Here is a 25864-nt window from a genome sequence, read left to right as displayed (position 1 = left end):
AAATTTGGTGACATTACAGAAAGAAGACAATTAGCCCACACTTTTTATTTGTCAATAATTTTCAGTAATAATGTGTTACAAGTGGGCTATTCTTAGGAACTGCTTCCGTTTTTCTGTTGAGTGCCACAAAGGAAGAGAAGTAATCGTTCAGAGATGTGGTGCTATCACTTTATGCAAATTAAGGCAGTTACCAGAGGTGAAGGAAAAGGATGAAAATTCTGCGAACCTCACAGCAGACATGCTTGGTAGTCTGCCTCCTCGGGTACGCACAGTACTCTCTATTCTGTAGTCTCTATTTTATTTTGTGGTTCTTCATGATCAAAGTTCTGTGCTGCTGCTTATGAATTTTTGAATTAAAAATGGATGTCAAAACTTGTCACAGGACCCAGTGAATGAATCCTCTAAGACAAAGTCTAAAAACAAACAATACAGAACTACTTAAGAACATTTCTGTTAAGCAGAATACCCAGTTGGGGTCGGGGGGACTTTTGGCCTCAAACTCCTACAGATAGTGTTTGACCGAAGAGTCAGAATCAATGGCATTTAGACTGGGAGGTGAAGAAACCCAGAATATGGTGGAATTCATCTACTTAGGAAGCAAGATAAGTAGAAATGGGTGATGTGCACAGGATTTAAGTAGCAGGATACATCAGGCCAAAATTGCATAAGGATAAAATTGCATTAACAACAAAATATAATATGAAAATTAGACACCTTGTCACCACAAAAAGGTTTGGGGCAGCCTCCCCATATACTTGAAGTTTGGCTGAAAAAGCAAAAATAAGCAATAAGTTGTTTACAGACAAGAGTCCAAAACAAAACTGACAGACACAAGAAATATTGCAGTTTTTAAAGTCGGACAGGGGAAATAGCGTCATCTGGGCAGGAACCAGAAGTGACATCATTGAATTCAAACGGAATTTCCCGTGTTTGGTCTGCAGGGACAAAAGAGAAAGGATTTAGTGCACTCTGCCACCCCCGGTTCGTCATGGAATTACCTTCTTTTGGGCCCTAGGTAGATAGATAGATAGATAGATAGATAGATAGATAGATAGATAGATAGATAGATAGATAGATAGATAGATAGATAGATAGATAGTCAGTCTACATTTAACCCAAAGAGAAAATCAGAACATACCCAGACAAGGAGGACATTTTCGAAGAGGTATGAATGGAGCTTGACACTATGGAAATGAAATGTGGAAAGTATTAACAGAAGAAGAATAGAAGTCTTCAGAATACTCAAGATACAATGGGTTGGTCGGGTCACAAATGAAGATGCTCTTAGGCAACCAGGGGAGGTAAGGAAATAATTGGAACCTCTTGGCAAGAAAAATCTGATTGGACCCACTATCAAGCATCCTGGACTAAAGATCTTTTCAGTTTTATTATTTTTGTTTTGAAAGATAGATAGGGAAAGGAACATCTTTATGTAATTCCTCTTACATGCTGTACATGAGTAGTAATTGTTTGATAACTCATTTATATAATTAGATTCCAAGCTCATTTCCAGGGTTTTAAACATGTCAATAAATCTTAAAATACAGTACTATTATTATTTTAAATATCTCACAGGTTTTGTTCTAATTTGAGCACCTATTGCTAAGGGAAGAAACAGGTCAAAGTTATTCAAATAGTGCTCTAAAATGGTTTTAGTAACTGGAAAGATAATTACATTCTGCATGGTAACTCATGGGTGATAATTAAATCTAACCTGCGATTACAAGATTGCATAGGACCTTTCATAATTTGGAGAAACTCCATAGAAGTAATCAAAGAAATATTTAACTGAGTGTCATTTGCCATTTCTATGTCAATACTAAAATCATCTAGTAAGATTGCTTTATCATTATCAATGGATAAAATATGTCTAAACTCGCATAAGGGAATGTGAGATTCAGACCAGGAGGTCTGCAAGTGATTGAAATAACTATATTTAATTTAGCTTTCATGTTTAAAAATAGGGCCACGCACTTTTTAGTTAATTATAGAAGAATATCATTAATGAGCACCAAAAAGATTATAGTACAAAAAACAAATAAAATTAGGACAAGCAATTAGCAAACAAAATAAAGTGCCAAAATACCATGTGCAAAAAAAAAAGTACCAGCAAAAGATTTTGACGATGTAAATCACACAAAAAGAAATGCTATAAAGGCCCATTTTAGTTTTTCAAAATATTTTTGTAGGTGGGATGGGACTACAGGTCTGTCACAAGCCAACTGAAGTGATCCCACCATTCATGTCACATGACCACGCCCATATCTTGATGTCACAGTGATGTTGCAGTTCAGAGGTCAGTGAAAGTTAGATAGCGAAGCAAAACAATATTAAAAAAATAAAGGAATAAAATACCACACAAAAAAAAAAACACTGTGAAAATGCAGTTGACCAGCTATAAAACTTTCAGCTCCCATCTTCCTTTTCTAGGCAATGAGTTCTACCATGTAATGTCTGATTTCTTAAAATTCAACATGAGTCTCATATTTGACCAGCTCTCTTTATAGTATTATCTCATGCTTTGTTTGTAAAGAAAATCAAACCTCTACATGCTTTTTAGTTAGTCCCAGAAATATTGAACCATGGTGTGGTGAAACAAATAAGCGTCAATGGTGGTGCTGAATTTTAGTATGATGATAGCGTGACTCAGGCTTGTGGGTACGTGCCGCTGGTAAGCCGTGTGGCCATGGGTTATTCAATGGAGATGCTAGCTATTTGCTCATTAATGTACCGGTGTGATTGACTCAACTATTCCTCATTGACATTCTGTAGGGCACTAAGCAAAGCACCTGAACCTACAAAGGTATAAAACAACTTGAATAGAGAAAATAGGGTATTGAGAAAGAAAAAGAGAGATGATTTAGAAAAGAGTACGGAGAAGATTTGGAGAGTGAGCCACTATGCTGGTTTGGTGGCAAGGCAGAGAGGTGGCCCTGTGAGGGAGCAAGGGGAACAACGCTACAGGAGTGGGTCGCTCCTTCTGAACAATCTGGAGAAGCAGGAATGACTGAGTGCTCCAGGGGTCCTGCCAGACTGAAGTCAGGTGCCAGCACTATGGAGACTGGCTCACAAGATCCCAGCGGTGACTGACTAAGGTGACTGGAATGAGAAGTGCGGACTGCGCTTGCCAGCATCTTAGCTCTGTGAGTGGCTGGAGAGTGAGAGATAGAGGGAGAGAGTGAGACACACGTGGGGTTCACAGGAAAATAAAGAGAAAAGAAACTCTGGGATTTTAGACTTGATTTTAACTCTGATTTGGATTTATTTCTAGTTTAATTTTAACTCCCACAAGGGATCACTGATTTTTATTTATAGATTATTTATTGTATTAGTTATTTATTACCTGCACCACAGTTCAATTACTGGACACTAATTTGAAAAAACTGCACAAGCGCATTTTTGTTCCAATATTGCTGTTTATGTGTCCGCATTGCACTGAAGACACCAAAGCTGTGGGCACCTGGGCATCACGCATGCCCACTTGATTTTCTTGACAATACTGTATCCAAAATTCAATGTAGTAAAAGGCAAGCAGTAATATTGTTAGAGTTTAATCTGAGGCATGTTTTATCCATCTTACTAAAAGGATAAATGTCTGAATATCCATCTGTTTGCTATGTCTCTCTCATTTCAAAATAATGGTGCATCACAAGTATTTTTAGTAATAAAATGGATCGTCATTAGAGCAGAGGATGCCTTACAAACATTAACACTACTTTTACAAATCCCTTACCAAATGGCAGATAATAGAGACATCTGCACTGTATGGTGCACTTCAAACATTAATGCTGAGGTCTACATTGATGACTTAGATTTCAACCTGTCTTAGATGGGTCGCACAACTAGTTTCTGTTAGGAAAGAGTATGTATGTCAGAGGTAAATGGATACACGAACTTACAACAGTATGTAAAATCAACATCCACCTTGCATAAATACTGTATTAAAAGCTACTCCACAGTCTTTCAAAACACTGCTGTGATTAAAGACCAAATAGGGAGACCAAATCTGACAAAATGACATTGTCCAGGTAATGCTTGAAATAAACAATTCATATTATTTAAAATAAAAATATATAAAAATTAGCAGTTAGGCTATATAGTAAAAATGTTAAAGACCACCACCAGTTCACATTGAAGGACACCGGAATTCAGTAAGCATTCAGAAGCAGTTTGAATCACATACGGTACCTAACACAATGTTAGCAACGATGACCTGCAGCCAATGCAGCCAACTTACAGAACAGCTAGAAGCACTCACTCTGCATAAATAAACATGCATGATGTGTTCGCATGAATGCAGGCAAATAGTGATGTTACCTGTGAGCTTTCCTACACAAATTGTATTCATTTCGAACTGAGCCCAACACTAAGATTTCTTTCTGACCTTAACCATCTGGGATAGGACTTCAAGGCTTCTGTAGTAGTCATGAAAAATGATCAAATTCCAGAAGCTCATCTGGGACAAAAGCAAAATGATAGCCTTCAGGCGAGTTTCAGTACAAATAAAAGTAAATTAGTACTCAAAGAGAAAGCCAAAATCAAAGTGCTCACACAATAGCAATTGTCAAATGTTGTTCAGGGATAAAGAAAGAATAAAAACAAGGGAAAGTGCAGTAAGGTTATAACTGAAGTGATATCCCAGACTACCCCACTTACACCAAAAAGAGCTGCAAGCATAATGTAATTGAGGACCTTTGTATAATGGCAACCGCAGCAGAAAACCAAAGAATGATACACACGACACCTAAAATGTAGGAAATTGGTTCTAACTAATAGCCAGTAGCTTATCAGTTTGAAGATAATAGGGCAGCAGCTTATCATGCTAATCTGCAAAAAAACCACCTGTCCACTTGCACAGGCCTGGAAAACTAATACACACACATCTGTGTCAGAGGCTACTTGAACCCCACCTGCAAAAAGCTGCAAAAACACAAACATTATTAAGCATTGGCAGCTTGTTTTCAAATCATTCAGCATGTAGACACTTAAATAAGTGCAATGTTTTTAGTAGCACTACTAAAGTATGCCTCCACTAAAGCAGATATTAACTTTATTTGCCTTAAAGTCTATACACTCTTGAACATGAGCAAGTTTGCAAAAAAGCCCTAGATATGCCAGCAGTAGACATTTCATGCAATAGATAACAAAGATTTCATGGTTGAATCTCTGGAATGCTGCAGCTTGAATGGCTTATATCTATAAAATGGTGGTTCAAAGATTTAAATGCATAGTCATATAATGTGTCATGATTGTGCTGGGACTCCGTCCCTGATTTTAGTTTGGTTTATTGTTGTCTGTTTTCTTTGTAAATTGTTTTCTCTTTTTATTAATGCAACCCTTTTTATTAATAACCTTTTTCTATCATTCAATTATTTTTCATTAATGTCCTCTTTATTATTAATCATTTTCTACAGCATTTTTCACCTTGGATGCCTATAAGATCATAATTTTTTCTCTCTATTCTGAATAAAAACATAAGATTATATTTTTTTCTAGGCAATCAAGCCATGTTTTAAATCATTTTTGGTATTTCTTGGAGTAATTTGTTAAAACAAAAAACACAAACTTTAATCTGGTCTTTTTTTGAAGGTCTTTTTAGCTCTAAAATCTCTCTCTTCCTTGAGGAAGGTCAGACTTTCTTTTATTTCTTGTTGACCTGCCCAGTCATTGATGTTTTTACTGAAGTTTACATAATTAAATTTGCTTAAAACAAAACAAATAAAGTTGTTTAATTTAGTAAACAGGCATTCCAAAATGTGTGAAGAATGGAATGGCGTGTTGCTTTTGTTCCTGCACAGCATATCATATTTTTTACACAAAGGTGACAGGAGGAAAAGTATTTAGGAGAGATTATATATATATATATATATATATATATATATATATATATATATATATTAGTAATATAAAAGGTGCTATATTGCGCCCGACCCGACACAGACTGACCCAGAGGCACGTGTAAAAGCACAAAGACTTTTATTTTTCTTCACCTGTGGGGCATATCTTCCCCGTGAACCCCACGGGCAACACACAGTCCCACAAGCACTTAACTCCACAAAAAAACAATCCACTGGCACTAGCGGCACCACCCCCACCACCACTCGTTCTCCACCTCCTCCCTGGAAACCTCGTCCTCTTCCTCCCGATTATGGCACCTGAGTTGTGCCTGCGGGCTCTTTTTGTAGCAATCCCAGAAGTGCTCCAGGTGGTAATTGGCCTAATTAGGCTGCACTTCTGGATGTGGCTGCACTCCAGCCCACAGAGGCTCGTTAAGCCGTGCAGCTCCTCCAGGTGGTGGCCATGGAGCCCAACAGGTCTGAGTCCTGAAGTCCCACACCTGTGGCCCCGATGTAACACAGAAGGGCTGCCACCAAGCATTCCGGGGGATATAGAGTACATCCCATGGCTGCTCCCCCGGATCCAGTGTTGAAGGGGTGAAAGGGCATGGGACCCGGCCGCCCGTCACACTGCCCCTCTCTCAGATGAGCCTTGTGGGGCTCATCAGGACATCCCACGAGGGCCAGTCCTCTCCAGGATAGGGAGTCGGCTTCTTTGGATCTACGGCTCCGCCCTGTGGAAATATAATTAACAGGTCTGGGGGTGCTGCCTCGACGTCTCTGCCACTCTGGACAACACCTCCAGATGTGGCCACAGCTGCCACAATTGTAGCACGGCTGACCCCCTCCAGCTCGACCCTTGCAGGAGCGGAAGCAGGTAGGAAACCCCTGTCCCTTTGCCCGCTCGGCTGAGGGCTCATGGCATCTCTGCCCCTCGGTAGCGTAGCCCTCCCGTGCCCTCACGCTGCATACTGTCAGCAGGATCCCATTTCTCTCTCCGGGTCCTCTTTTCCCTTTGTAGTGCATTAACGGTCTGGGTCCCCTTCTGGGAAGAAGGGAGACCTTGTGCCGTCTGCATCCCTTTAGACGGCAGCGAGACCGGTGCTGGCAGCCGGGGCGAGGTTGTTTGACAGCATCCACCAGCTGCCTCCTCACACACTCCCCTGCCATGCTGTCGGTCATTGCGACAGCGTCTTGTGTAGTGGGCAGAGCGGCCTGGCAAGTAGTACTGATCATCACCACGGCCGCTGCGCTTCCCCCCCACCCTTTTCCTCTACTGCACAGGTATCACTTACCTGTACCGCTGTGTCCTGCAGGCTGGAGGGTGACGCACCACGTGTGCGAAGCCACTCAGTAATGGCTCCTAACGGGGCGCTGAGTTTCTTGTCCAATCCCTCCTTCATCTCCTGCAGTACCTGAAAAACATTAACTAAGGGCTGCAGGTGCAGGAGGACAGGTTCCACCTCCCGTGTAGCTCAAGAAAAGTTAATATGTTTGGTCGGCGGTAGACTCGGTCTCCCCTTGTCCCCTCCCGCTGACCGCGAGCCATCAAGGCCCTGCGGGATCTCCACAGGCCCCTTCGGGTAATCCCGAGGTTTGGGGAGAAGGTCCGTCGTCCCCGCCTGCCAACCTTCCTCGGTGGGCAACTGATACACACCCTCCCCCCCCCTTTACCTGCTTCAGGGAGGAGATCCTGCTCCTCTAGCGGGGACACCGCGTTGGGAAACTTGTTTGGGCTCTCCTCCTCCTGGCGATGGATCGGGCTGAGGGGAAGACACTGCTCAGCCTCACTCTCTCCCAAGCTTGCTCCACCGTCACACCATGGACACACATCCTTCGGCCACCAACAGGTGCTTCTCCCCTCGGCATCTAGGAGGTAAGCTGATGCGAATGCGGAAAACCCTTCCCGCTGACCTTCATCCTTAGGCCCATCACCTACCTCTGGCTGCAACCCGTGGTGCTGGTTAATGTGGTGGCGTCTGACTTCTGTATCTGCCCGGCTTTTTTCTTCTCCATTCATTGCAGTGTCTTGAGGAACTCCTTGGTGCTTGGCTGTGGCCCCTGCCGCATGTGCACACTTTGGTGCGCTGAGCTGCACATGCTTGCCTGTGGCTGCATCGGGAGCACACTCTCTGCTCAGCTGTGTCAAGCATGTGCCTTGCGCTGCTGCGCTTTGCTATGCCGGGACTTCACACAATTTTTAACACAGGTCCTGGTTCAAATGGATGGACCGTAATCCTGCCAGCTACACCAGTGTAATATAAAGGCGCTATATTATATTATTTTTCTTCACCTGTGGAGCACGTCTTCCCCGTTAAACCCCACAGGCAATACACAGTCTCACAAGCACTTAACTCCACACAAAACAATCCTCTGGCACCACCACTCCTCCCAGGCAACCTCGTCCTCTTCCTTCTGATTCTGGCCCCTGAGTAGTGGCTACAGGCTCTTTTTGTAACCCTCCTGGATATATATATATATATATTTCATAAGATAGGTTTGCCAAAAATTGTTATCCTAAAATAAACAATCCAAAAGTCACAAACCATAAATAGTATCATAAGAGCTTCGAGAGTGGTGCCTTCAAGACCCAGTGCCAAAACAAGGGAATCCAAAGAAAAGCACAAACAAAATTGTCAGGAACAATTGTCAGTATTGTAACAGTAATTTCATCAGCTCCTTCACCTTAAATAGAAGTGATGGTGGTTTCCTAGGTGCAGCACTAAGTGGCCCCCTCCCCCTAGGCTTGACATATAAGACACAAGAAACATAATTTAAAGGACAAGGCACCAGAACACAAACATTATTCATAAATACACAATTATCACAAAACAAAATAATATTACTCAAATCATGTAATAAAAAAGAAAACAAAGACAAGATCAGTAATAATAATATTTAAAAGACAACAATTTTAAGCATGCATACTTACTTACTGTCCAATTAGCCTTCTTCTAGTATATAAAAGGAGGCATCAAATGTCTTCTGCTACTGTTTGTGTTGAGCCTGTTTCTTGATGGTGCCCCAGCTATGGTTCATAGACTTTAGCTCTGCCTCGATAGCCAGCTCCTTTTGTGTTTCCCTTTAGGAGTCCAATACAGGGCAGTTTTGATGATAGGACTTCCTCCGCTTCTGGTGACATGGCCAATCCATTTTCACACAATGGTGGCCATATTCTCTAGACGGCATCTGTCAAGCAGAATTTAATTAGTGATTGTTCCTGACCAGAAAATGTGGAAGATTCATCCCAGTCTTACTGTGTGGAATGTAACCAGTTTGCTCGAGTCACCTTCTGTCATCCTCCAGCATTCAGATCCATATAGAAAGGTTTACAGGAAACAGTCTGATACACCCTAAGCTTCATTTAGATACTGTACTGCAAGGATTTCCACACATTAGTGAGCATCAAGAAAGCAGTCCTAACTTTGCACTGTCTGCTCTGGATGCCACAGCCTGCTCCTCCATTTGGCCTCACTTTGCTGCCTAAATAGGTGAAGGTGTCAGTTATGGATAGGTATTCTCCATTTATCTTAACAGGCATTGAACTATCTACATTGAGTGTCATGACCTTCATCTTAGACTGGCTGATCTGTAATCCCACCTTCTATGCAAATGTGTTGTTGCAAGTTGCTTTTTCCTGAATTTGGTGGTGAGTATGTGATACCAAAGTAGTGTCATCAGCAAAGTCAAGGTCTTTAAGGGTGGAAAAAGTGTCTATTTGATGCGTTTTGGTTGGTTCTTCAGCCTTACGCCACAATATACAGTCAATGACCAGGCTGAAGAACAAGGCAGAAATCACACAACATTGCCTGACACTGGTCTTTATTTCAAATCAAATGTCACTGCTTTGTCCACTCTACAAATTAATTCAGTATAAAAGGTCTTGATAAGCAGTGTGCATATTATGGCCAGAATTTGACAGCAGCAAATATTTTACCAAGCTGATAAGTGTCTCCTTAGGTTTAGACTTGAAGAAAATGCCAGGTCAAACAAAAAAAATAAGTATGAGCATATTTCTTCATGTCAGTGGTGACATTAACAAATTAAATAAAACTATAAACTAGACTGACTTAGACATTATGTACAGCTTCATTTCTTTTGACCCTAATTCTAATTAGAGGTAATGAGGTGAAGAAAATGTGCTGAACACTAATGATGATATTGATAAAAATAATGATGATATTGATGGCTTCAAACTGCTGGCTCAAGCCAACATTCTTGCAGCACTGAAATCTGCTATGTTTTTCTTTTAATTTTGTTCTAATGAAAACCTTAGGTAGCTTAATCAGTGTTCAGTCATTGAATAAATAAGACACATTAACAAAATAAAAACACTAGGGCCCTCAATGAAAAAACCTTGTTTCTTCTAGGAAAAATAAAACAGTTGTGTGTAAACACATTGTTGACCGCAATAACTGCACTTGTCCTTGACCTGAGGAAGTGATGGGTTTTATTCTGGATGGTCATAGACAACATGATTTGATACAGATGACCCTTTATCCCATAGACCAGGGGTCCTCAATCACGGTCCTGGAGAGCCGCAGTGGCTGCAGGTTTTTGCTCCAACCCAGTTGCTTAATAAAAAGCACTTATTGCTAAAGTAACACTTCTGCTTCACTTTAGTGATTTTGAGCCCTTATTGCTTAATTTTGTCTTAAACAGCTATTTTAATTGCTCCTTATTATCAATAACATGCAAATGACAAGAGAGCAGCATTTCTCCATTTAGCTTATTTACATTTACACCTGTGTGTATTTATCTGCACTATTGGGTTTAATTAAATACTTGGAAGAAAAATGAAGAGAAAAAAGTGAAGGACCGAGAATTACTCGTCCATTTTAGCCTTCATATCATTTGCATGATAGAAAGGGAAAGAAAATCTAGGATATGAGAATGACCTGACATAGCAGAGTTAATTTAATTTCATAGCTTGTTAGTGCTTTATTGGCAAGAATTGCTTTCTAATTAAGCAACCAGGTCAGAACAAAAACCTGCAGTCACTGCGGCTCTCCAGGACTGGGATTAAGGACCCCTGCCATAGACCAATGGGCAGAGCCAAGTCAAGTTAGGATAACTTTTCTTCTTCCAGGTTGGCAATGCAACAAATATGTCATGTACTTCCCTAAGATTTGTCATTACCTGTAACTGTGTTCTTAATACATCAGCTCAATAGAATAATCACACATCTGGCTATCATGAAGTAATATACTGTATTTCTTTTCAGTCACTCTCTTTTCATCACATTCTTTCTTCATTAAGACAACTGATAAGTGATGCTTCTTTATCCCATTTCACGGTGATAGATGGAAAGAAATACAATAATCAGTATGCAGACTTTTAGCAAATGCACTGTCAGAACTTTCTGTAATGTTATTTACCTATTCTAGCAATTTAACCCTGCCAATTGTAGCAAGATGCATCTTATTTTGCTATGCAATGGCTATTTGTATGCACATTTGCTACCTTCTATTTCTTAATTACAAACATTCCTTTATAATTAAGCATAATCTTTATACTATTTCTCAAGTTCTTGTTCCCTTCTTTTTAGTACTACCATTAGTCTTGCTCCCCAATTTCTATTTCTTCTTCATCTTTGTCTGACGTTTTGCTTAATTTTACAGTGGTACTTTGCCTACACCTTGTATTTTGGCTCATGACTTCTTTGGTATTGACTTCAGCTCATTTTGACCATGTCTGTCTGACTTTTTGATTCATTAAAACTGAACAAGGTGGAATTGCTGTCCACAATGTCAGGATTTGGAAATTCTAAAAAATATAGATAGATAGATAGATAGATAGATAGATAGATAGATAGATAGATAGATAGATAGATAGATAGATAGATAGATAGATAGATAGATAGATACTTTATTAATCCCAAGGGGAAATTCACATAATCCAGCAGCAGTATACTGATACAAAGAAACAATATTAAATTAAATAGTAATAAAAATGAAAAGAATTAAAATAAAATTAATGTTCGCATTTACTCCCCCGGGTGGAATTGAAGAGTCGCATAGTGTGGGGGAGGAACAATCTCCTCAGTCTGTCAGTGGAGCAGGACAGTGACAAAAGTCTGTCACTGAAGCTACTCCTCTGCCTAGAGATGACACTGTTAAGTGGATGCAGTGGATTATTCATGATTGACAGGAGTTTGCTTAATGCCCGTCGCTCTGCCACAGATGTTAAACTGTCCAACTTTAATCCTACAATAGAGCCTGCCTTCTTAACAAGTTTGTCCAGGCGTGAGGCGTCTTTCATCTTTATGCTGCCACCCCAGCACACCACCGCGTAGAAGAGGGCACTCGCCACAACCGTCTGGTAGAACATCTGCAGCATCTTACTGCAGATATTGAAGGATGCCAACCTTCTCAGAAAGTATATTCTGCTCTGAGCTTTCTTACATAGAGCATCAGTATTGGCAGTCCAGTCCAATTTGTCATCCAGCTGATATCACATCAGATTGCAAGTCAATCAAACAAAAAGATGAGCATAACAGTATGCTTTAAAATGAATTCATGAAAAATAATTCAGCATTCAGCCCCCACCTAAAATGAAAAAACAGAGCAACACAAATAGAGAAAGAACCCCACCTAAAATAATTAAATCCTTGAGCATTTTTGTGTTTTATCAGTTTTGTCCTTTTTGTTTAGTGTTTTGTTTGATCAGTTTATTTTGTTGTGTTTATCATATGAGAAAACAAAAGGATGAGAAAGCCACAAAATAGTTTGGAGTAGCCACCCCATATATTGTCGTTGGTTGTTGGCACAGCAAAGAAAACAAGTTTTACTGAGTACAAAACAGAACTGATGTATAGATGACAAAATGGCAGCTTTAAAGTTAGGCAGAGGAAATTAGGTCAGGTCATCAGGGCCGGAACTGGAAGTGATGTCATCGGGGCCAGGCGGGATTTCCCACGACTGGTCTGCAGGAAAAAAGAGAAAGGGTTAATGCACTCTGCTCTCCCCTGGTGCAACATGAAATTACCATCATTCGAGCCCTTTAGTGCCTCCCATGCGCACATGTGTGACACAAATCATATGATCATGTGATATCATTTTATGATGATATCTTCAGATATCGTGTGAAATCCATTGTGCACACATACTCTTGCTCTTGGATGTATAAGGCATTATTTTATATAAGTGTAAGGGTCCTGCGGGCAGCTGCTGCCAGGATACTTACATGAAATATAAACAACACCAGGGGATAGAGTACTATGAAAAAGCAAAAACGTCAAAAAGTCAAGAATAGGAAAAACGTTAGAATACCGGAAAAAAGTTAAAAATATCGATCTTTGAAACTCCAAAAATTGTTAGTCAAAATGAAAGTCAGAAAACAACGCCAGAAATTCAAAATTAAAAAGTAAACAATCTATACAAGCAGATTTTCTTTAAAGGTTTGAAACCTAAAATAAGGACAACAGATTATGTATGCAACTATCTTTTAATGGGGCAGGGTGAGAGCATTACAGGGCACGTATCATGTGACTCGAAACAAGAGATGTTTTTAAAAGGAAATTGTGGCATCCACGATGCAAAATGGAGGTGCCCAAACAAGAGACATTCCTACACAATGGCAGTGTGCTGATGTTCAAGAATATAAGCAACAATAAGACACCCACCAACATGAATAAAAATAGGAAAGATAAGTGCACACAAGTGCCATAATGAGTTTGATGACAATAAGATACTTGGTGAACAATGCAAATTCATCATAACTTCGTCTTTGTTGTACACGTTAGCATGCTACTCGTCTGAACATTTTGGTAACAAACATTTCTTTAAGGTGCAAAGATGGCACTCACTGAGTCCAGAGGAATTTAGAAGTTTGGAGGGTTTCCGATTGAAACTACAAACAAATTCTTTAAGAGAGAACCAGAAACAAAAAATAGAAACAGCAGGCTCATATTTAACAAACAGATATTAAGTATAAGAAGACTACAGTGGGTGAGGCATCAGGGAAGTCGTGTTTTGTGAGGTAAAGTGAAACTTATATGACTGAAGGAAATAGAAGATCAGAAGTATGCTACAAGGAAACGGAGATGCAGCTGACAACTTGTCAAAGGCAGATTTCGCACAAATGCTGAAAAGTTTTTCTTCACGCAAAGAACCATTGACACATTGCAGAAATTACCAGTTTGTGTGCAGGAGAGTAGGACTTTAAGGACCTTCATATCAATGTTATTTTGGACAAGCTGGGTGAGTAGGTTGGATGAGCTTGTTGAGCTGAATAGCCAGTTCTCAGCACAAGTATTTTAATGTTCTAATGTTATAAAGTAGAGTCGGATGGATGAGGATTGTGGTTTTAGCATGTTTGGAACCAAGTAAATCTAGTATTTCTTTAACATTTGCCAAAAACACATTTTTGTCTATCTTTAGGAAGGCTCTAAAGAGCAAGAGAAATTTGTGTTTTTGATTTTTCATTACCTAGTCTTGACCCCGTGCTCTGCTTAGTAAAGAATTTTAATTCTGCACTTAATTAAACATCTCTAGTGAGCAAAAATAATGTGAGTATTGATTTCAATTTCCTCTGGTTATGAATAATACCTCTTTCTTAAATATATATTTGTCTAGTGTTAACATATATTCTGATCATGATCTTTGCTACGGATGTGGATTGAGGATTTGACTAGCACTTATGATACTTAACCTTTGTTTATCCAAAATACAGCAGGAAATCTGTCGGCTAGTAAGGAAAAGTTCTTACACCCACACAGATGCCAGAGGCTAATCTAACAGTACAGTAAATCATAGGTGATGATCTTCTGCGTCTGCCTGTGAGTAGAGTTTAGTTTAGCTGTGACCTTATAATTATCCTCTCAGAGTTCATAGACAGAAGAGAACTGGACATCAAAGATGATCAAATCCCAATCCTAGCAAACTGTATGCCTTGCAATAGGATATTTCACTTCTCTATTCTATAATTGTAAAAATATGCATCCTGGGTGGCAATACAGTATATGTGTAAAATGGTTTGCACTGTAAAACATGTTGCTGGTGTAACTGAAAAGTCCTGCTAACTTGAGGCCATGAGTAAGTTTCTTCATTGTGATCTCTTATCAGAAAAACCTTGCAGCCCTCTGGGGTGTTATTAGAAAAATAACGGCCTCTTACAATAAGTAAAAACATCCTGAGCCCACTAGGAAGAAAAGGAATGGCTTTGACAGAAAAAAAAAACCAAAAACTCATGTCTATTACAGAAAGATTGGCCCTGCCAGAGGACACAGACAGCCACATTCAGAGGATACTTTTAGCATTTGTAAAACAAAGAAAAGCAATCAATTGGCCCTAATCAATAAACCAGAGCAGCATTTCTGTATCCCACCTGTCAATCAGCAATGTAATACTGAATTAAAAAAAGGAATTTAATAGCAGAGCCTATCATTTACAAATTCAAGGTCACAGCCTGGGTAGCGGACAAGGCCATTTCTCTATTATGTCCTCTTCAAGTTTCTCACTAACACTTTACCCTTTCTTTGTCTTCTCTGTTTAGGTCTGATTACCCGACAAGAGGCAGAGTCTCTCCTCATGAATGCCTCAGAAGGCTCCTTCTTAGTTCGTGTTAGTGAGAGAATCTGGGGGTACACCCTTTCCTATCGCCATCAGAGTGGCTTTAAGCACTTTCTGATTGATGCCTCCGGAGATTATTACAGTTTCCTTGGGGTCGACCAAATCCGCCATGCTACTCTAGCTGACCTGATTGAATTTCACAAGGTACTACCAAATTACTGTTCCCTTATACTAAGTTGTATATGTATTGGATGGATTTTGTTTGCTCTCCTCATAAGGCAAGTTTTTCAGCAGTATACTTTCCACTTGCTGCTGAATTCTTGCAGTTCTGAAATATTTATTAATCTCATAACTAACTTCATAATATGGAAGGACATCTCTTGGCAGCTAAGGCACTTCATAAATATTGAGCATACAGCAAAACTGGACATATTTACTGGAGAGGTATAAAAGATACATTAGAAACACTAATATGCCTCACTGAGACCTGGGACCCATAGACCTGCGCAGGCTCCTTCTGGTAGCTCCCATACACTTTCACACATTTCTGTTCACTTACCAAATTACAAAGAGTGTGGAATTATGAGAACTTAATGCTGATTTTGTGTAACTCGTTAAAGGAACGTTCATTACTAACTCAATGAGTTCTTATATGTCCCACTGGACAAGCTTTAAGAAAGACGCATATCTGAGGAAAAAATATAATAGAAGTAAAACATAACATACAAAATAGCATATACAGTACGTACATTTTTTTGCTTTTATTTCCCAACACATGCCTTACAAGAGAAGTATTAAGAATATAACAAACACACATTGATATAGGCAAAAGGGAAAAAATCAGTCCAATGAAAAATTACATATATATCACATACAGAGAGAGTTAAATCTTGTTAATCTCAAATGACACTAAAAAACACTAGTTTTATTCAAAACAGAGAGGTAATAAGTAAATAAAAACAAAAATGCAAACTATATTATGTTATTAATGTTCCCATTATTTAAAACAGTAGGAGTTTAACAGATACCTTGGCAGAGGTCTGACAAACTTATTTTAGGACAACAATAATTAATTCCCACTACATTCTAAAGAAGCTATGCACAGTTCTACACAATGAAAAATTGGATTTTTCTTCTAATTTTAGGTAATATAAGATCATGTTCTCCCATTGTGTTATGGCAAAAAATTTAGTGTAGAAAATCACAATTAATTTATTGCTAGATAGTCTATTCCTGTCCTAAATAACTTCAAACACTGCTGTTAGAAGATATGGGATAATTGTAATCATAAAACTGACACATCTAATTGGTCAGAGAATATCTTTGCCCAGAAGGATTTAAATTTAGGACATTCCTAAAACATATGCTTTAGAAAGGCCAGAACTACCTGGCAATGTTCACAACTATATAATGTATTTTAGATCATTTTAATCTTGAGAGATGCATCTAGTGTACAACTTCAGCTGAGTTACAGCATGTTTTACACAAAATTATGAGAAATACACTTTGAGAATAAATTAATTTCACTCCTGAAACTGCCTTAGTTTAAATTGAGTTCTGTTTCTCAGGGTTGCCTAAGGTTTTCAAGAGGTGTACACTGACATTGGTTGCTAAAGTCTCAAATGGTGGCAATGTGAGCATGAGTGTTAGATGACGATTAGGAAAAATTAGGCAATACTTTCTGACATAATTCCTAACTTCTAAACAGAAGAATATGCGTGAGAAGACAATCCCTTATTAACAAGCATTGATTGAAAGTTGCAAGCATATTATTACTATAAAGATCTTTAAAGGTTGAGGTACCAAATAGCTTCCATCAACAAAATACTGTAAACTGCGTCAAGGCTGGAATGTGGAGTTATCCTGTAAAGTAACAGCAAACAACGGTGTCTCTTCTTAAAGTGTTTTCTTTGAGGATGGACAATATAAAACTGGACAGAAGGTGAGAAAGGCATCTCGCAGATAATGACAGTGTCTGAGAAGCAGGCTTTATGAGAACAAGCTTACAAAAGGGAACATCAATAAAAAGAGGTTCAGATGCACATAAATACAGAGGAAAGGTGCTGAAGGTACATGCAGGGTAAGGGACTGAACATTTTTAGGGATAGAACATTTTTTAAATTATTCTACTACCTGCCTTTGACAGGAATTGTGGCTAGTTTTTAATATACTTTCTGAAACTGCTTATTCCATTACTGTGTCAGGACTCATGTAAGATACATTTAATTTACTTTTAAATATGGATCTTCACAGAGGACAAGCACAGAACATTTACGCAGATTTAAACATTCAAACTAATGACAGAAAAATACATACTTATACAGCATTTCCATATGCATATAAGCATACATCAAGACAAATAAAAGGTAATGCAAAGACCAATGACTTTGTTTAAAATATGATTCCCACTAATAGAAGGTCCTGCTAACAAAAAATTTGGACAGTTGAAATGGAGGAGAAGAAAATAAAAAATCAAGTGAACAGCATTCATATAGTAAACTAGCAAAATACCCGCGCTTCGCAGCGGAGAAGTAGTGTGTTAAAGAAGCAATGAAAAAGAAAAGGAAACATTTTGAAAATAACGTAACATGATTGTCAATGTAATTGTTTTGTCACTGTTGTGAGTGATGAGTGTTGTTGTCATATATATATATATATATAAATATATAAATATATATATATTTACACACACACATAAACATATATATATACATATCTATACATATACACATATATACATACATATATATATCTACATATATACACATACATATACATACACACATACATACATACACACAAATACATTGTCACACACGTGTGCATGGGAAGCAGCTGAAGGGCTTAGACAATACTGTTTATACATCTGCCCAGGGGCGGGGTACGCTGACGCTCTTTCTGAGTTCTCTGCAGGTCTTACCTGGGAAATCCCACCAGGAGCCGCCATTTCCAGGAAGGACACACCACCTCCGGTTCCGGCCCCAAGAATGAGGTCACTTCCGGTTCCGGCCCCAAGGGTGATGTCACTTCCAGTTCCGGCCCAGAGGACGACATCATTTCCGCCCTCTGAGCTATAAAGCTCACTGCCTTTGCTTAGGCAGGCAGTTCTGTTTTGGACTCTGTTGTGTAACAACTGTTTAAATATGCCTCAAAGACTTTTGCAGCCGGGAAACCGAATTAAACGGGTGGCTGCCCCAAACCTTTCTACGTCTCTGGTCTCCTCTTCTTACAGTGGCGTAGTCGGCAGGATGGTGTCCCCGATGAACCAGGGACACGAACTTTCATGGAACCAGGTGGGTGAGTACGGGGCGAGTTTCAGGGCAGGGAGTGCGCGGAGGGTCAGGAAGGGCGCGTGCAGGCTCTGCTCCATGAGCATAACCCGGGGTTGACCACCCATCTCGTGGAGAAGGTAGAGGGGACCCACAGGCGTGGGCTGGCTTCTGGGGAACACACTCGAGTGGCTCAGTATGCTCTCCTTGGCAGGAAAGCCGAGCTGCCCATCGGGACCAAGGTCCCTGTTAACGATGGGTTGTCCCCAGGCTGGCAGGTGAAAGAAATAATAAACTGGGAGTTTAACCCAAACAAGGGCTGTCAGAGCAGGCTATGGCTCTCTGGCAAAAGGTGGGTGAGTGGCTACGGCCATTCGAGTTGACCCCCCTACAGATAGTGCAGCAAGTGGCCTGTTTTTTGCTGCTAAAAAAGCTACCCAAGGATTTTGCCCAGCCGGCCTGGGGCGAATTCCATTCTATGGACGAGCTGCTTCAAACCTTGCAAACCCAGAGGCGGCTGTGAAACCTGGGAGGCAGAACAGCCGCTCTGTGGACTACCGGGAGCTATGTCCTACTAAAGCAGTCCCTTCCACGCAATCCAGAGCCTGTTCCGAAGTCGCCGGGCCGTCTGGCTTGCGACCTGTCGGGGAACAAGGCGGACCGTAGGGGACAATGGCGGGGTTGTTTGTGTGCCCTTAGCAATCCCCTGGCGGATAAACATACGGGGGAGCTTCTTATTAATGGTCATAAAATAACAGCGCTGTTCGATTCCGGCAGTAACGTGTCTGTCGTTGCTCGCCGTTTTATTCTACCGCAACAGTGGATTAAAAAGAAGACCAGTCTAAAATGTATACGGAGATATCCGTACAATACCGCCCGATTATTACGTATGTCTCGGAGGAACCCTTGACTTACCGTGCGGTACACCGGATCCTCCGTTTCCGTAATCCTCGGGCGGACTGGTCTGACAGTAACGCGGTAGTTTAGAAAGCATTCCCCGAAAAGCTTTTGGCCTCGTTATAGATGATAAAGACTCATCTCAAGCTGCTTCCACACCGTGTAATCAGCCGACAGGGAGTGGGGCGGTAGGCCAAGAGAGTGACGAAGATACTCCCGGACCGTCGCGGGCTACTACGTCATCCACTAAGCGCCCCGGCAGCGAGGAGGATTCTCCGCCCCTTGAGGTCAGACGGACCCGCTCTCTGAGTTGCACTTTCAGTTTAGAGCGACTCCGGCTTCTTTCAAGAGAACAGTGGAATGGCGACTCTCTGAAGCACATAAAGAATGCAGTGGTTCTCGTTAACGGCCAACGCACGCATTTGCCCATGCCACAGGGACCTCACTTTGTCATGGATAATGAATTATTGTATCGGGTTGCTGAACATGAGGGAAAGGTCCGGAAGTTGTTGCTAGTCCCGCGGACCTACCGGCGGCAGGTTTGCGAGTTAGCCCACTCTCACCTTCTTGGAGGCCATCTCGGCTCCGATAAAACATTAGAGCGCATTAAGCTCCGTTTTTTTGGCCGGGGATTAATGAGGAGGTTCGCGCTTTTGCATTTCCTGCCGGAGTGTCAACTGCGGCAAATTCCTAGGAAGGACCGTGCTCCTCTGATTCCCCTTCCCCTTATTGGCGTTCCTTTGACAGGATTGGGGTGGATATAGTAGGACCCTGGAGCCCTCAGCCGAGGATATAAATATATACTCGTCCTCGTGGATTATGCAACCCGATTCCCTGAAGCCGTTCCATTGCGCCGGCTACCACTAAAAATATTGCACGGAACTAGTAGGAGTCTTTTCACGCGTGGGCATTCCTAGAAAGTCCTGACGGACCAAGGAACGCCTTTCACCTCGGAAGCGTTCAAGGAGACTGCCAAGTTACTGAAAATAAAGCATTTAAAACCTCGGTGTATCATCCTCAAACCGATGGGCTAGTGGAGAGATTCAATCAAACTCTCAAGCAAATGCTACGTAAGGTAGTCAGCAAGGATGGGAGGAATTGGGACCAACTCCTCCCCTTGTCCTCTTTGCCTACGGGAAGTCCTCAAGCCTCTACGGGGTTCTCTCCCTTTGAATTACTATACGGAAGACAGCCCGGGGCTTATTAGATATTTTAAAGAGGGCTGGGAAGGGAGGCACAGCCCTCCACTAACATTTTGGAGTATATCGCCCAGTTGCGCGATAGATTTGATGTAATAAGACCTATACTAAAAGTCATATCGAGGAGGCACAATCAGCACAGGCCGCCTGTATGACCGTGGCACGACTCTCCGGAGTTCCAACCGGGGATCGCGTCATGGTATTGGTTCCTACTTCACACTCTAAACTGCTGCACATTGGCTAGGCCCCTCTGAAATTAAGGAGAGGAAGGGATTGGTGACTATTTGGTGAAACAGCCCAATCGCCGACCAGCTGAGCGAATATATCATGTAAACCTGCTGAAACCGTGGAAGGAGAGGGATCCCGATCCCTCCTCCGGACAGCCCTGCTCTCTCTTGCGGAAGTAAGTGCCCTTAATTTGTGAACAGCTATCTCCCAGACAGAGACAGGAGCTCGAAGCAGCTATCCGCTCGGTCCCAGAGGTGGTAAGTGAACAACCAGGTCGGACCTCTCTGATTGCGCGACATAGTGACTGACCGGGGTGATCGTCCGTGGCGACCCTACAGACTCCGGAGGCAAAGAAAGTAGAAGTGGAACTGGAAATCAAGCGAATGCTGGCACTAGGAGTGATCGAGGAAAGTAGTAGTCCCTGGTCCAGCCCCATCGTCTTGATTGCTAAGCCTGGCGGCAGTTGGAGGTTTTGCAATGACTTCCGTCGGCTCAACCAAGTTTCCGATTTGATGCTTATCCCATGCCTCGCGTGGGCGACCTCCTCGAGACTGGGACCAGCCAAATTCTTGACTACACTTGACATGACAAAGGGGTACTGGCAGGTTCCTTTAACGGAGTCCGCGAAGGAAAAAAACGCGTTTAGCACTCCTAGCGGACACTGGCAGTATCGTGTCCTTCCATTCGGGTTACACGGGCCTGCGACTTTTCAGCGTCTGGTGGACAAAGTGCTCCGGCCCCATAACTCGTTCTGTGCTGCCTATCTGGATGGCGTTGTCATCTATTCCAGCACCTGGAAGGAGCACATACAGCAGGTCACAGCAGTATTACGGACATTGGGAGAGGCCGGGCTCCGCATCAACCCCAAGAAATGTTACTTGGGTTGAGAGAAGCCAAATATTTGGGCTACCTAGTGGGCGGGGTACTGTGAGGCCACAGTGTTCCAAGTTGCAAGCCATAATGGCCTGGCCCGTCCATAAACCAAGCGGCAAGTCCAATCCTTTCTCGGTTTGGCGGGTACTACCGCCGGTTTGTGCCTCGTTTCTCCGAGAGCGGCCCTTGACCGACTTGACAAAGAAAAGAGCTCCTAATACGGTGGTATGGTCTGATAAGCGGGGCTGCATTCAGTGACTTAAAAGGGCTCTGACTTCAGCACCTATCTTAATCTCCCCTAACTTCTCTCTCCCTTTTGTCCTCCAGGCGGACGCCGGACACAGGCTTGGGAGCCGTGTTGAGCCAAAGCGTCGGCGGTGTTGAACACCCGTTATGTACCTGAGCGGAAACTGTTGGACGGGAGACCAGGTGCGGCGGTGGAGAAGGAGGCTTTGGCGATCAAATGGGCGGTGACGCAGCTGCGGTACTACCTCTTGGGTCGCGTGTTCACTCTGGTGACGGATCATGCGCCTTTAAAGTGGATGGGCCTTCACAGGGAGTCGAATCCAGCGGTCACGAGGTGGTTTCTTGACCTGCAGCAGTACAAATATCGCTCGTTCATCGACAGGGGTCCCTTCATGCCAGCGCCGATGCCCTCTCCGGGCCCACGACCTCTCGGTGCAGGTCGCCCGACCCGGCGGGTCTGGGCTGAGGGGAGTCTTGTCACCTGCGTGTGCATGGGAAGCAGCTGAAGGGCTTAGACAATACTGTTTATACATCTGCCCAGGGGCGGGTGCGCTGGCGCTCTTTCTGAGTTCTCTGCAGGTCTTACCGGGAAATCCCACCAGGAGCCGCCATTTCCAGGAAGGACACACCACCTCGGTTCCGGCCCCAAGAATGAGGTCACTTCGGTTCCGGCCCCAAGGGTGATGTCACTTCCAGTTCGGCCCAGAGGGCGACATCATTTCCGCCCTCTGAGCTATAAAGCTCACTGCCTTTGCTTAGGCAGGCAGTTCTGTTTTGGACTCTGTTGTGTAACAACTGTTTAAATATGCCTCAAAGACTTTTGCAGCCGGGAAACCGAATTAAACGGGTGGCTGCCCCAAACCTTTCTACGTCTCTGGTCTCCTCTTCTTACAACATATATATATATACATACACACACACATATATAAACATATATATACATATACATACATATCTACATATATACACACACAGCTATTTCGTATTAGTGCAATACGCTGCTTGTTAAAATGGATAACTCCCGCTCTTACGTGCAAGTCTGTGTGGATATTATGAACTATCATATTTGTTCAAGTTCTATTTAAATTTTAAATAGAAGGAATTTTTATTTAGTCGACAGAAATATCTTTGGTAGGAATGGTAAAAACAGACAGGAATATTATTCCTGAATAAATCAACTCAAACCTTAAACAACTTATAATATTTTGCTCTCCATAAAAATATATCCTGTCTAAATTATACAAGTTAGAAATAAAGTAAACATTAAAAGAACAAACATTCAAATTTCTTTACTCTTATGTAATTTTATATAAAAAATAAACTTAGATTTTAAATATCCCAAAAGATTTTGCTCTCCATAAAAATATATCCTGTCAAAATTATACAAATTCAAATATGAACATGCTGCATAACAAAACCTGGAAATATAAATAAAATGTGTTCCTTTCAGCAATAACAAATCAAATCATTCAGTTGTCTTTGCTCATATGTCATTTTAGAGCTGGACGCCTGGCATCTTTTTTTGGCCACAGGTTCGTTTCTGTTTGCTGTGAGGTTCTGTGTTGTGGAGATTCTCAGGATGGATTGCAGGTGCTCATCAGTGAGGCGACTCCTGTGTGCTGTTTTGTTAGTCTTTATCACTGAGAAGAGCTTCTCACACAGATATGTGCTACCAAACATGCACAAGGTTCGAGCCGCATGTAGACGGACTTTTTGTTCTTCAAAGTCACCAAAGCGCCGTGCAAACTCAGTGCGCTGAGTTTATCAGCAAAGTGCGTGTTGGGAACACCGTAGTGACGACTTGGTTTAACATTACTTGGCAACAGGGAAAGTGGGGCAAATTGCACTGCTGCATTTGTGTCTCCCATAAAAGCAGCTTCACTTGAAATCACTTTGTGATTGTGCACGGTAAAACGTCCGCTGAAGTGTCAGATTCTTATTTAATTATTCTGCTTTCTGTATCTTCTGCATTGCATTCAGGTTACCCTGATGTTTTGTGTCATAGTGCCGTCTTAGATTAAATTCTGTAATTACAGCCACATTAGCTCCACAAATGAGACACACGGGTTCAGTAAACATATACTCAGCCTCCCATCGGTTTTTAAAGGCTCTATTTTCAGAATCAACTTTTCTCTTCAGCATCGTGTGAGCTAGCTTCGCAATAACTTGCAGCATCATAAGCTAGACTTGATTAACGCGGTAAGTGTTGGCAAGGCAGCTGAAGCGCTGCATTATGGGATCTGTAGTTTATTGTGTTACCAGCGCTTCATATACCTGGGCCATTAATAACAATAATACAGTATATAAAATGATCTCGCGGGCGGATATAATTACGCCGGGCCGGATGTGGCCCGTGGCCCTTGAGTTTGACAAATATGGACTAAATAGAACTTGAAAAGATATATTTTTTGAAATGTGATCGCAATTCAGATAGAGTTGACGCGCACTACAGCCTGCATGCCTCAATAAGTCATCCTCCCTCGCTCTTACTTTTTTACCGTTCATCTAATGAATACACTGAGTATGGCTTTACCAAAACAATCATTGATGGCGAATAAAGTATCCATTATTCGAGTATGTAGATCGGGATATCATATATATCATGGCGAGAAGTAGTGTGTTAAAAAGCTAGAAAAGAAAAGGGAACATTTTAAAAATAACGTAACATGACTGTCAATATACAGTATTTGTTTTGTGAGTGTTACTGAGTGTTGCTGTCATCAAGGATTTGATTATCATTATTTCTTTCAATCAGGCTCATATTTGTAGGATGTGTTGTGTTCAAGTTACATTCCGTGTTTGTCAATCGTTGTAAAGATGACAGGTTTCATTCATCGATTCGTTTCTTACTGCATCAATAAACAGCTCGTCTTCTTCTTTATCTGAGACCTGACACACTGCATGCACGGGTTTTTTTACACTGTCTTCCTTTAGCGGGACATTGACTTTTCCACCGTGTGCTTTGTTTCCGCAGTAGCTGGATTTATGAATATGCTTATCAGGCGCTTCATATTTTTGCTGCCTTTTCAATTGTGTAATTGGTTTTGTTCAGCACTCTTTGGAACTGTTGCCTTTTATCTGTGCACTGCGTCAGTTCACGTGAGCCGCTCGGTGTACATGCATCGAAGGTTCCCAGCTGTGCTGGTGCCATCTCGTGCTATGTCCGTGGCTGTATTTAATGTTACCTTAGTCCTGGCACTTAAAACTTTCTCTCGCAGTTTCGCTGAGTTTGTGTCAAACACCACCCTGACCATCTCATCTTCCTCTCCATAAACACAGTCCTTCACCCGTGAATATTTAGTGGAAGTTTGCTATTGGATTGCCGCTGACGGACAGCCTTATATGGGCAGGCACTAAATTACAAACGCCAGTGGCAGCCTGTCTATGAACTTAATTTAAAGTGTAGGTTTACATCGTGCTTTGTTTCCGAAGTAGCAGAACTCATGAACATGGTTGTATATGTCACTTTCGCCGCTTCTTATTGTTTAGCTGCCTTCTCAATTATATAATGCATGTTTTCTTCAGCGCTTTTGAGGTCTTCCTGGTTTTCTATGTACTGCGTGATTACGTGGGCAGCGTGATGATGTCACACGAAACTCCGCCCCCACGGCATTCAAGCTCATCTCCATTACAGTAAATGGAGAAAAACAGCTTCCAGTTATGACCATTACGCGTAGAATTTCGATATAAAACCTGCCCAACTTTTGTAAGGAAGCTGTAAGGAATGAACCTGCCAAATTTCAGCCTTCCACCCACACGGGAAGTTGGAGAATTAGTGATGAGTGAGTGAGTGAGTGAGTGAG

General features: G+C 41.7%; 1 protein-coding gene across 1 annotated transcript in view; it reads left to right on the top strand.

Annotated features, from left to right (window-relative positions):
* LOC120541394 (SH2 domain-containing protein 4B) overlaps positions 1–25864 on the top strand; it is a 155311-nt gene that overhangs the window by 100928 nt on the left and 28519 nt on the right. The window contains exon 9 of the mRNA XM_039773015.1: positions 15333–15553. Coding sequence (XP_039628949.1) covers positions 15333–15553 — 221 coding nt within the window. The remainder of the gene's footprint in view (positions 1–15332; positions 15554–25864) is intronic.

This window comes from Polypterus senegalus, chromosome 1, assembly GCF_016835505.1.
Source record: "Polypterus senegalus isolate Bchr_013 chromosome 1, ASM1683550v1, whole genome shotgun sequence".
Lineage (NCBI taxonomy): Eukaryota > Metazoa > Chordata > Cladistia > Polypteriformes > Polypteridae > Polypterus > Polypterus senegalus.
This window is presented reverse-complemented; position numbering and strand designations above follow the sequence as displayed.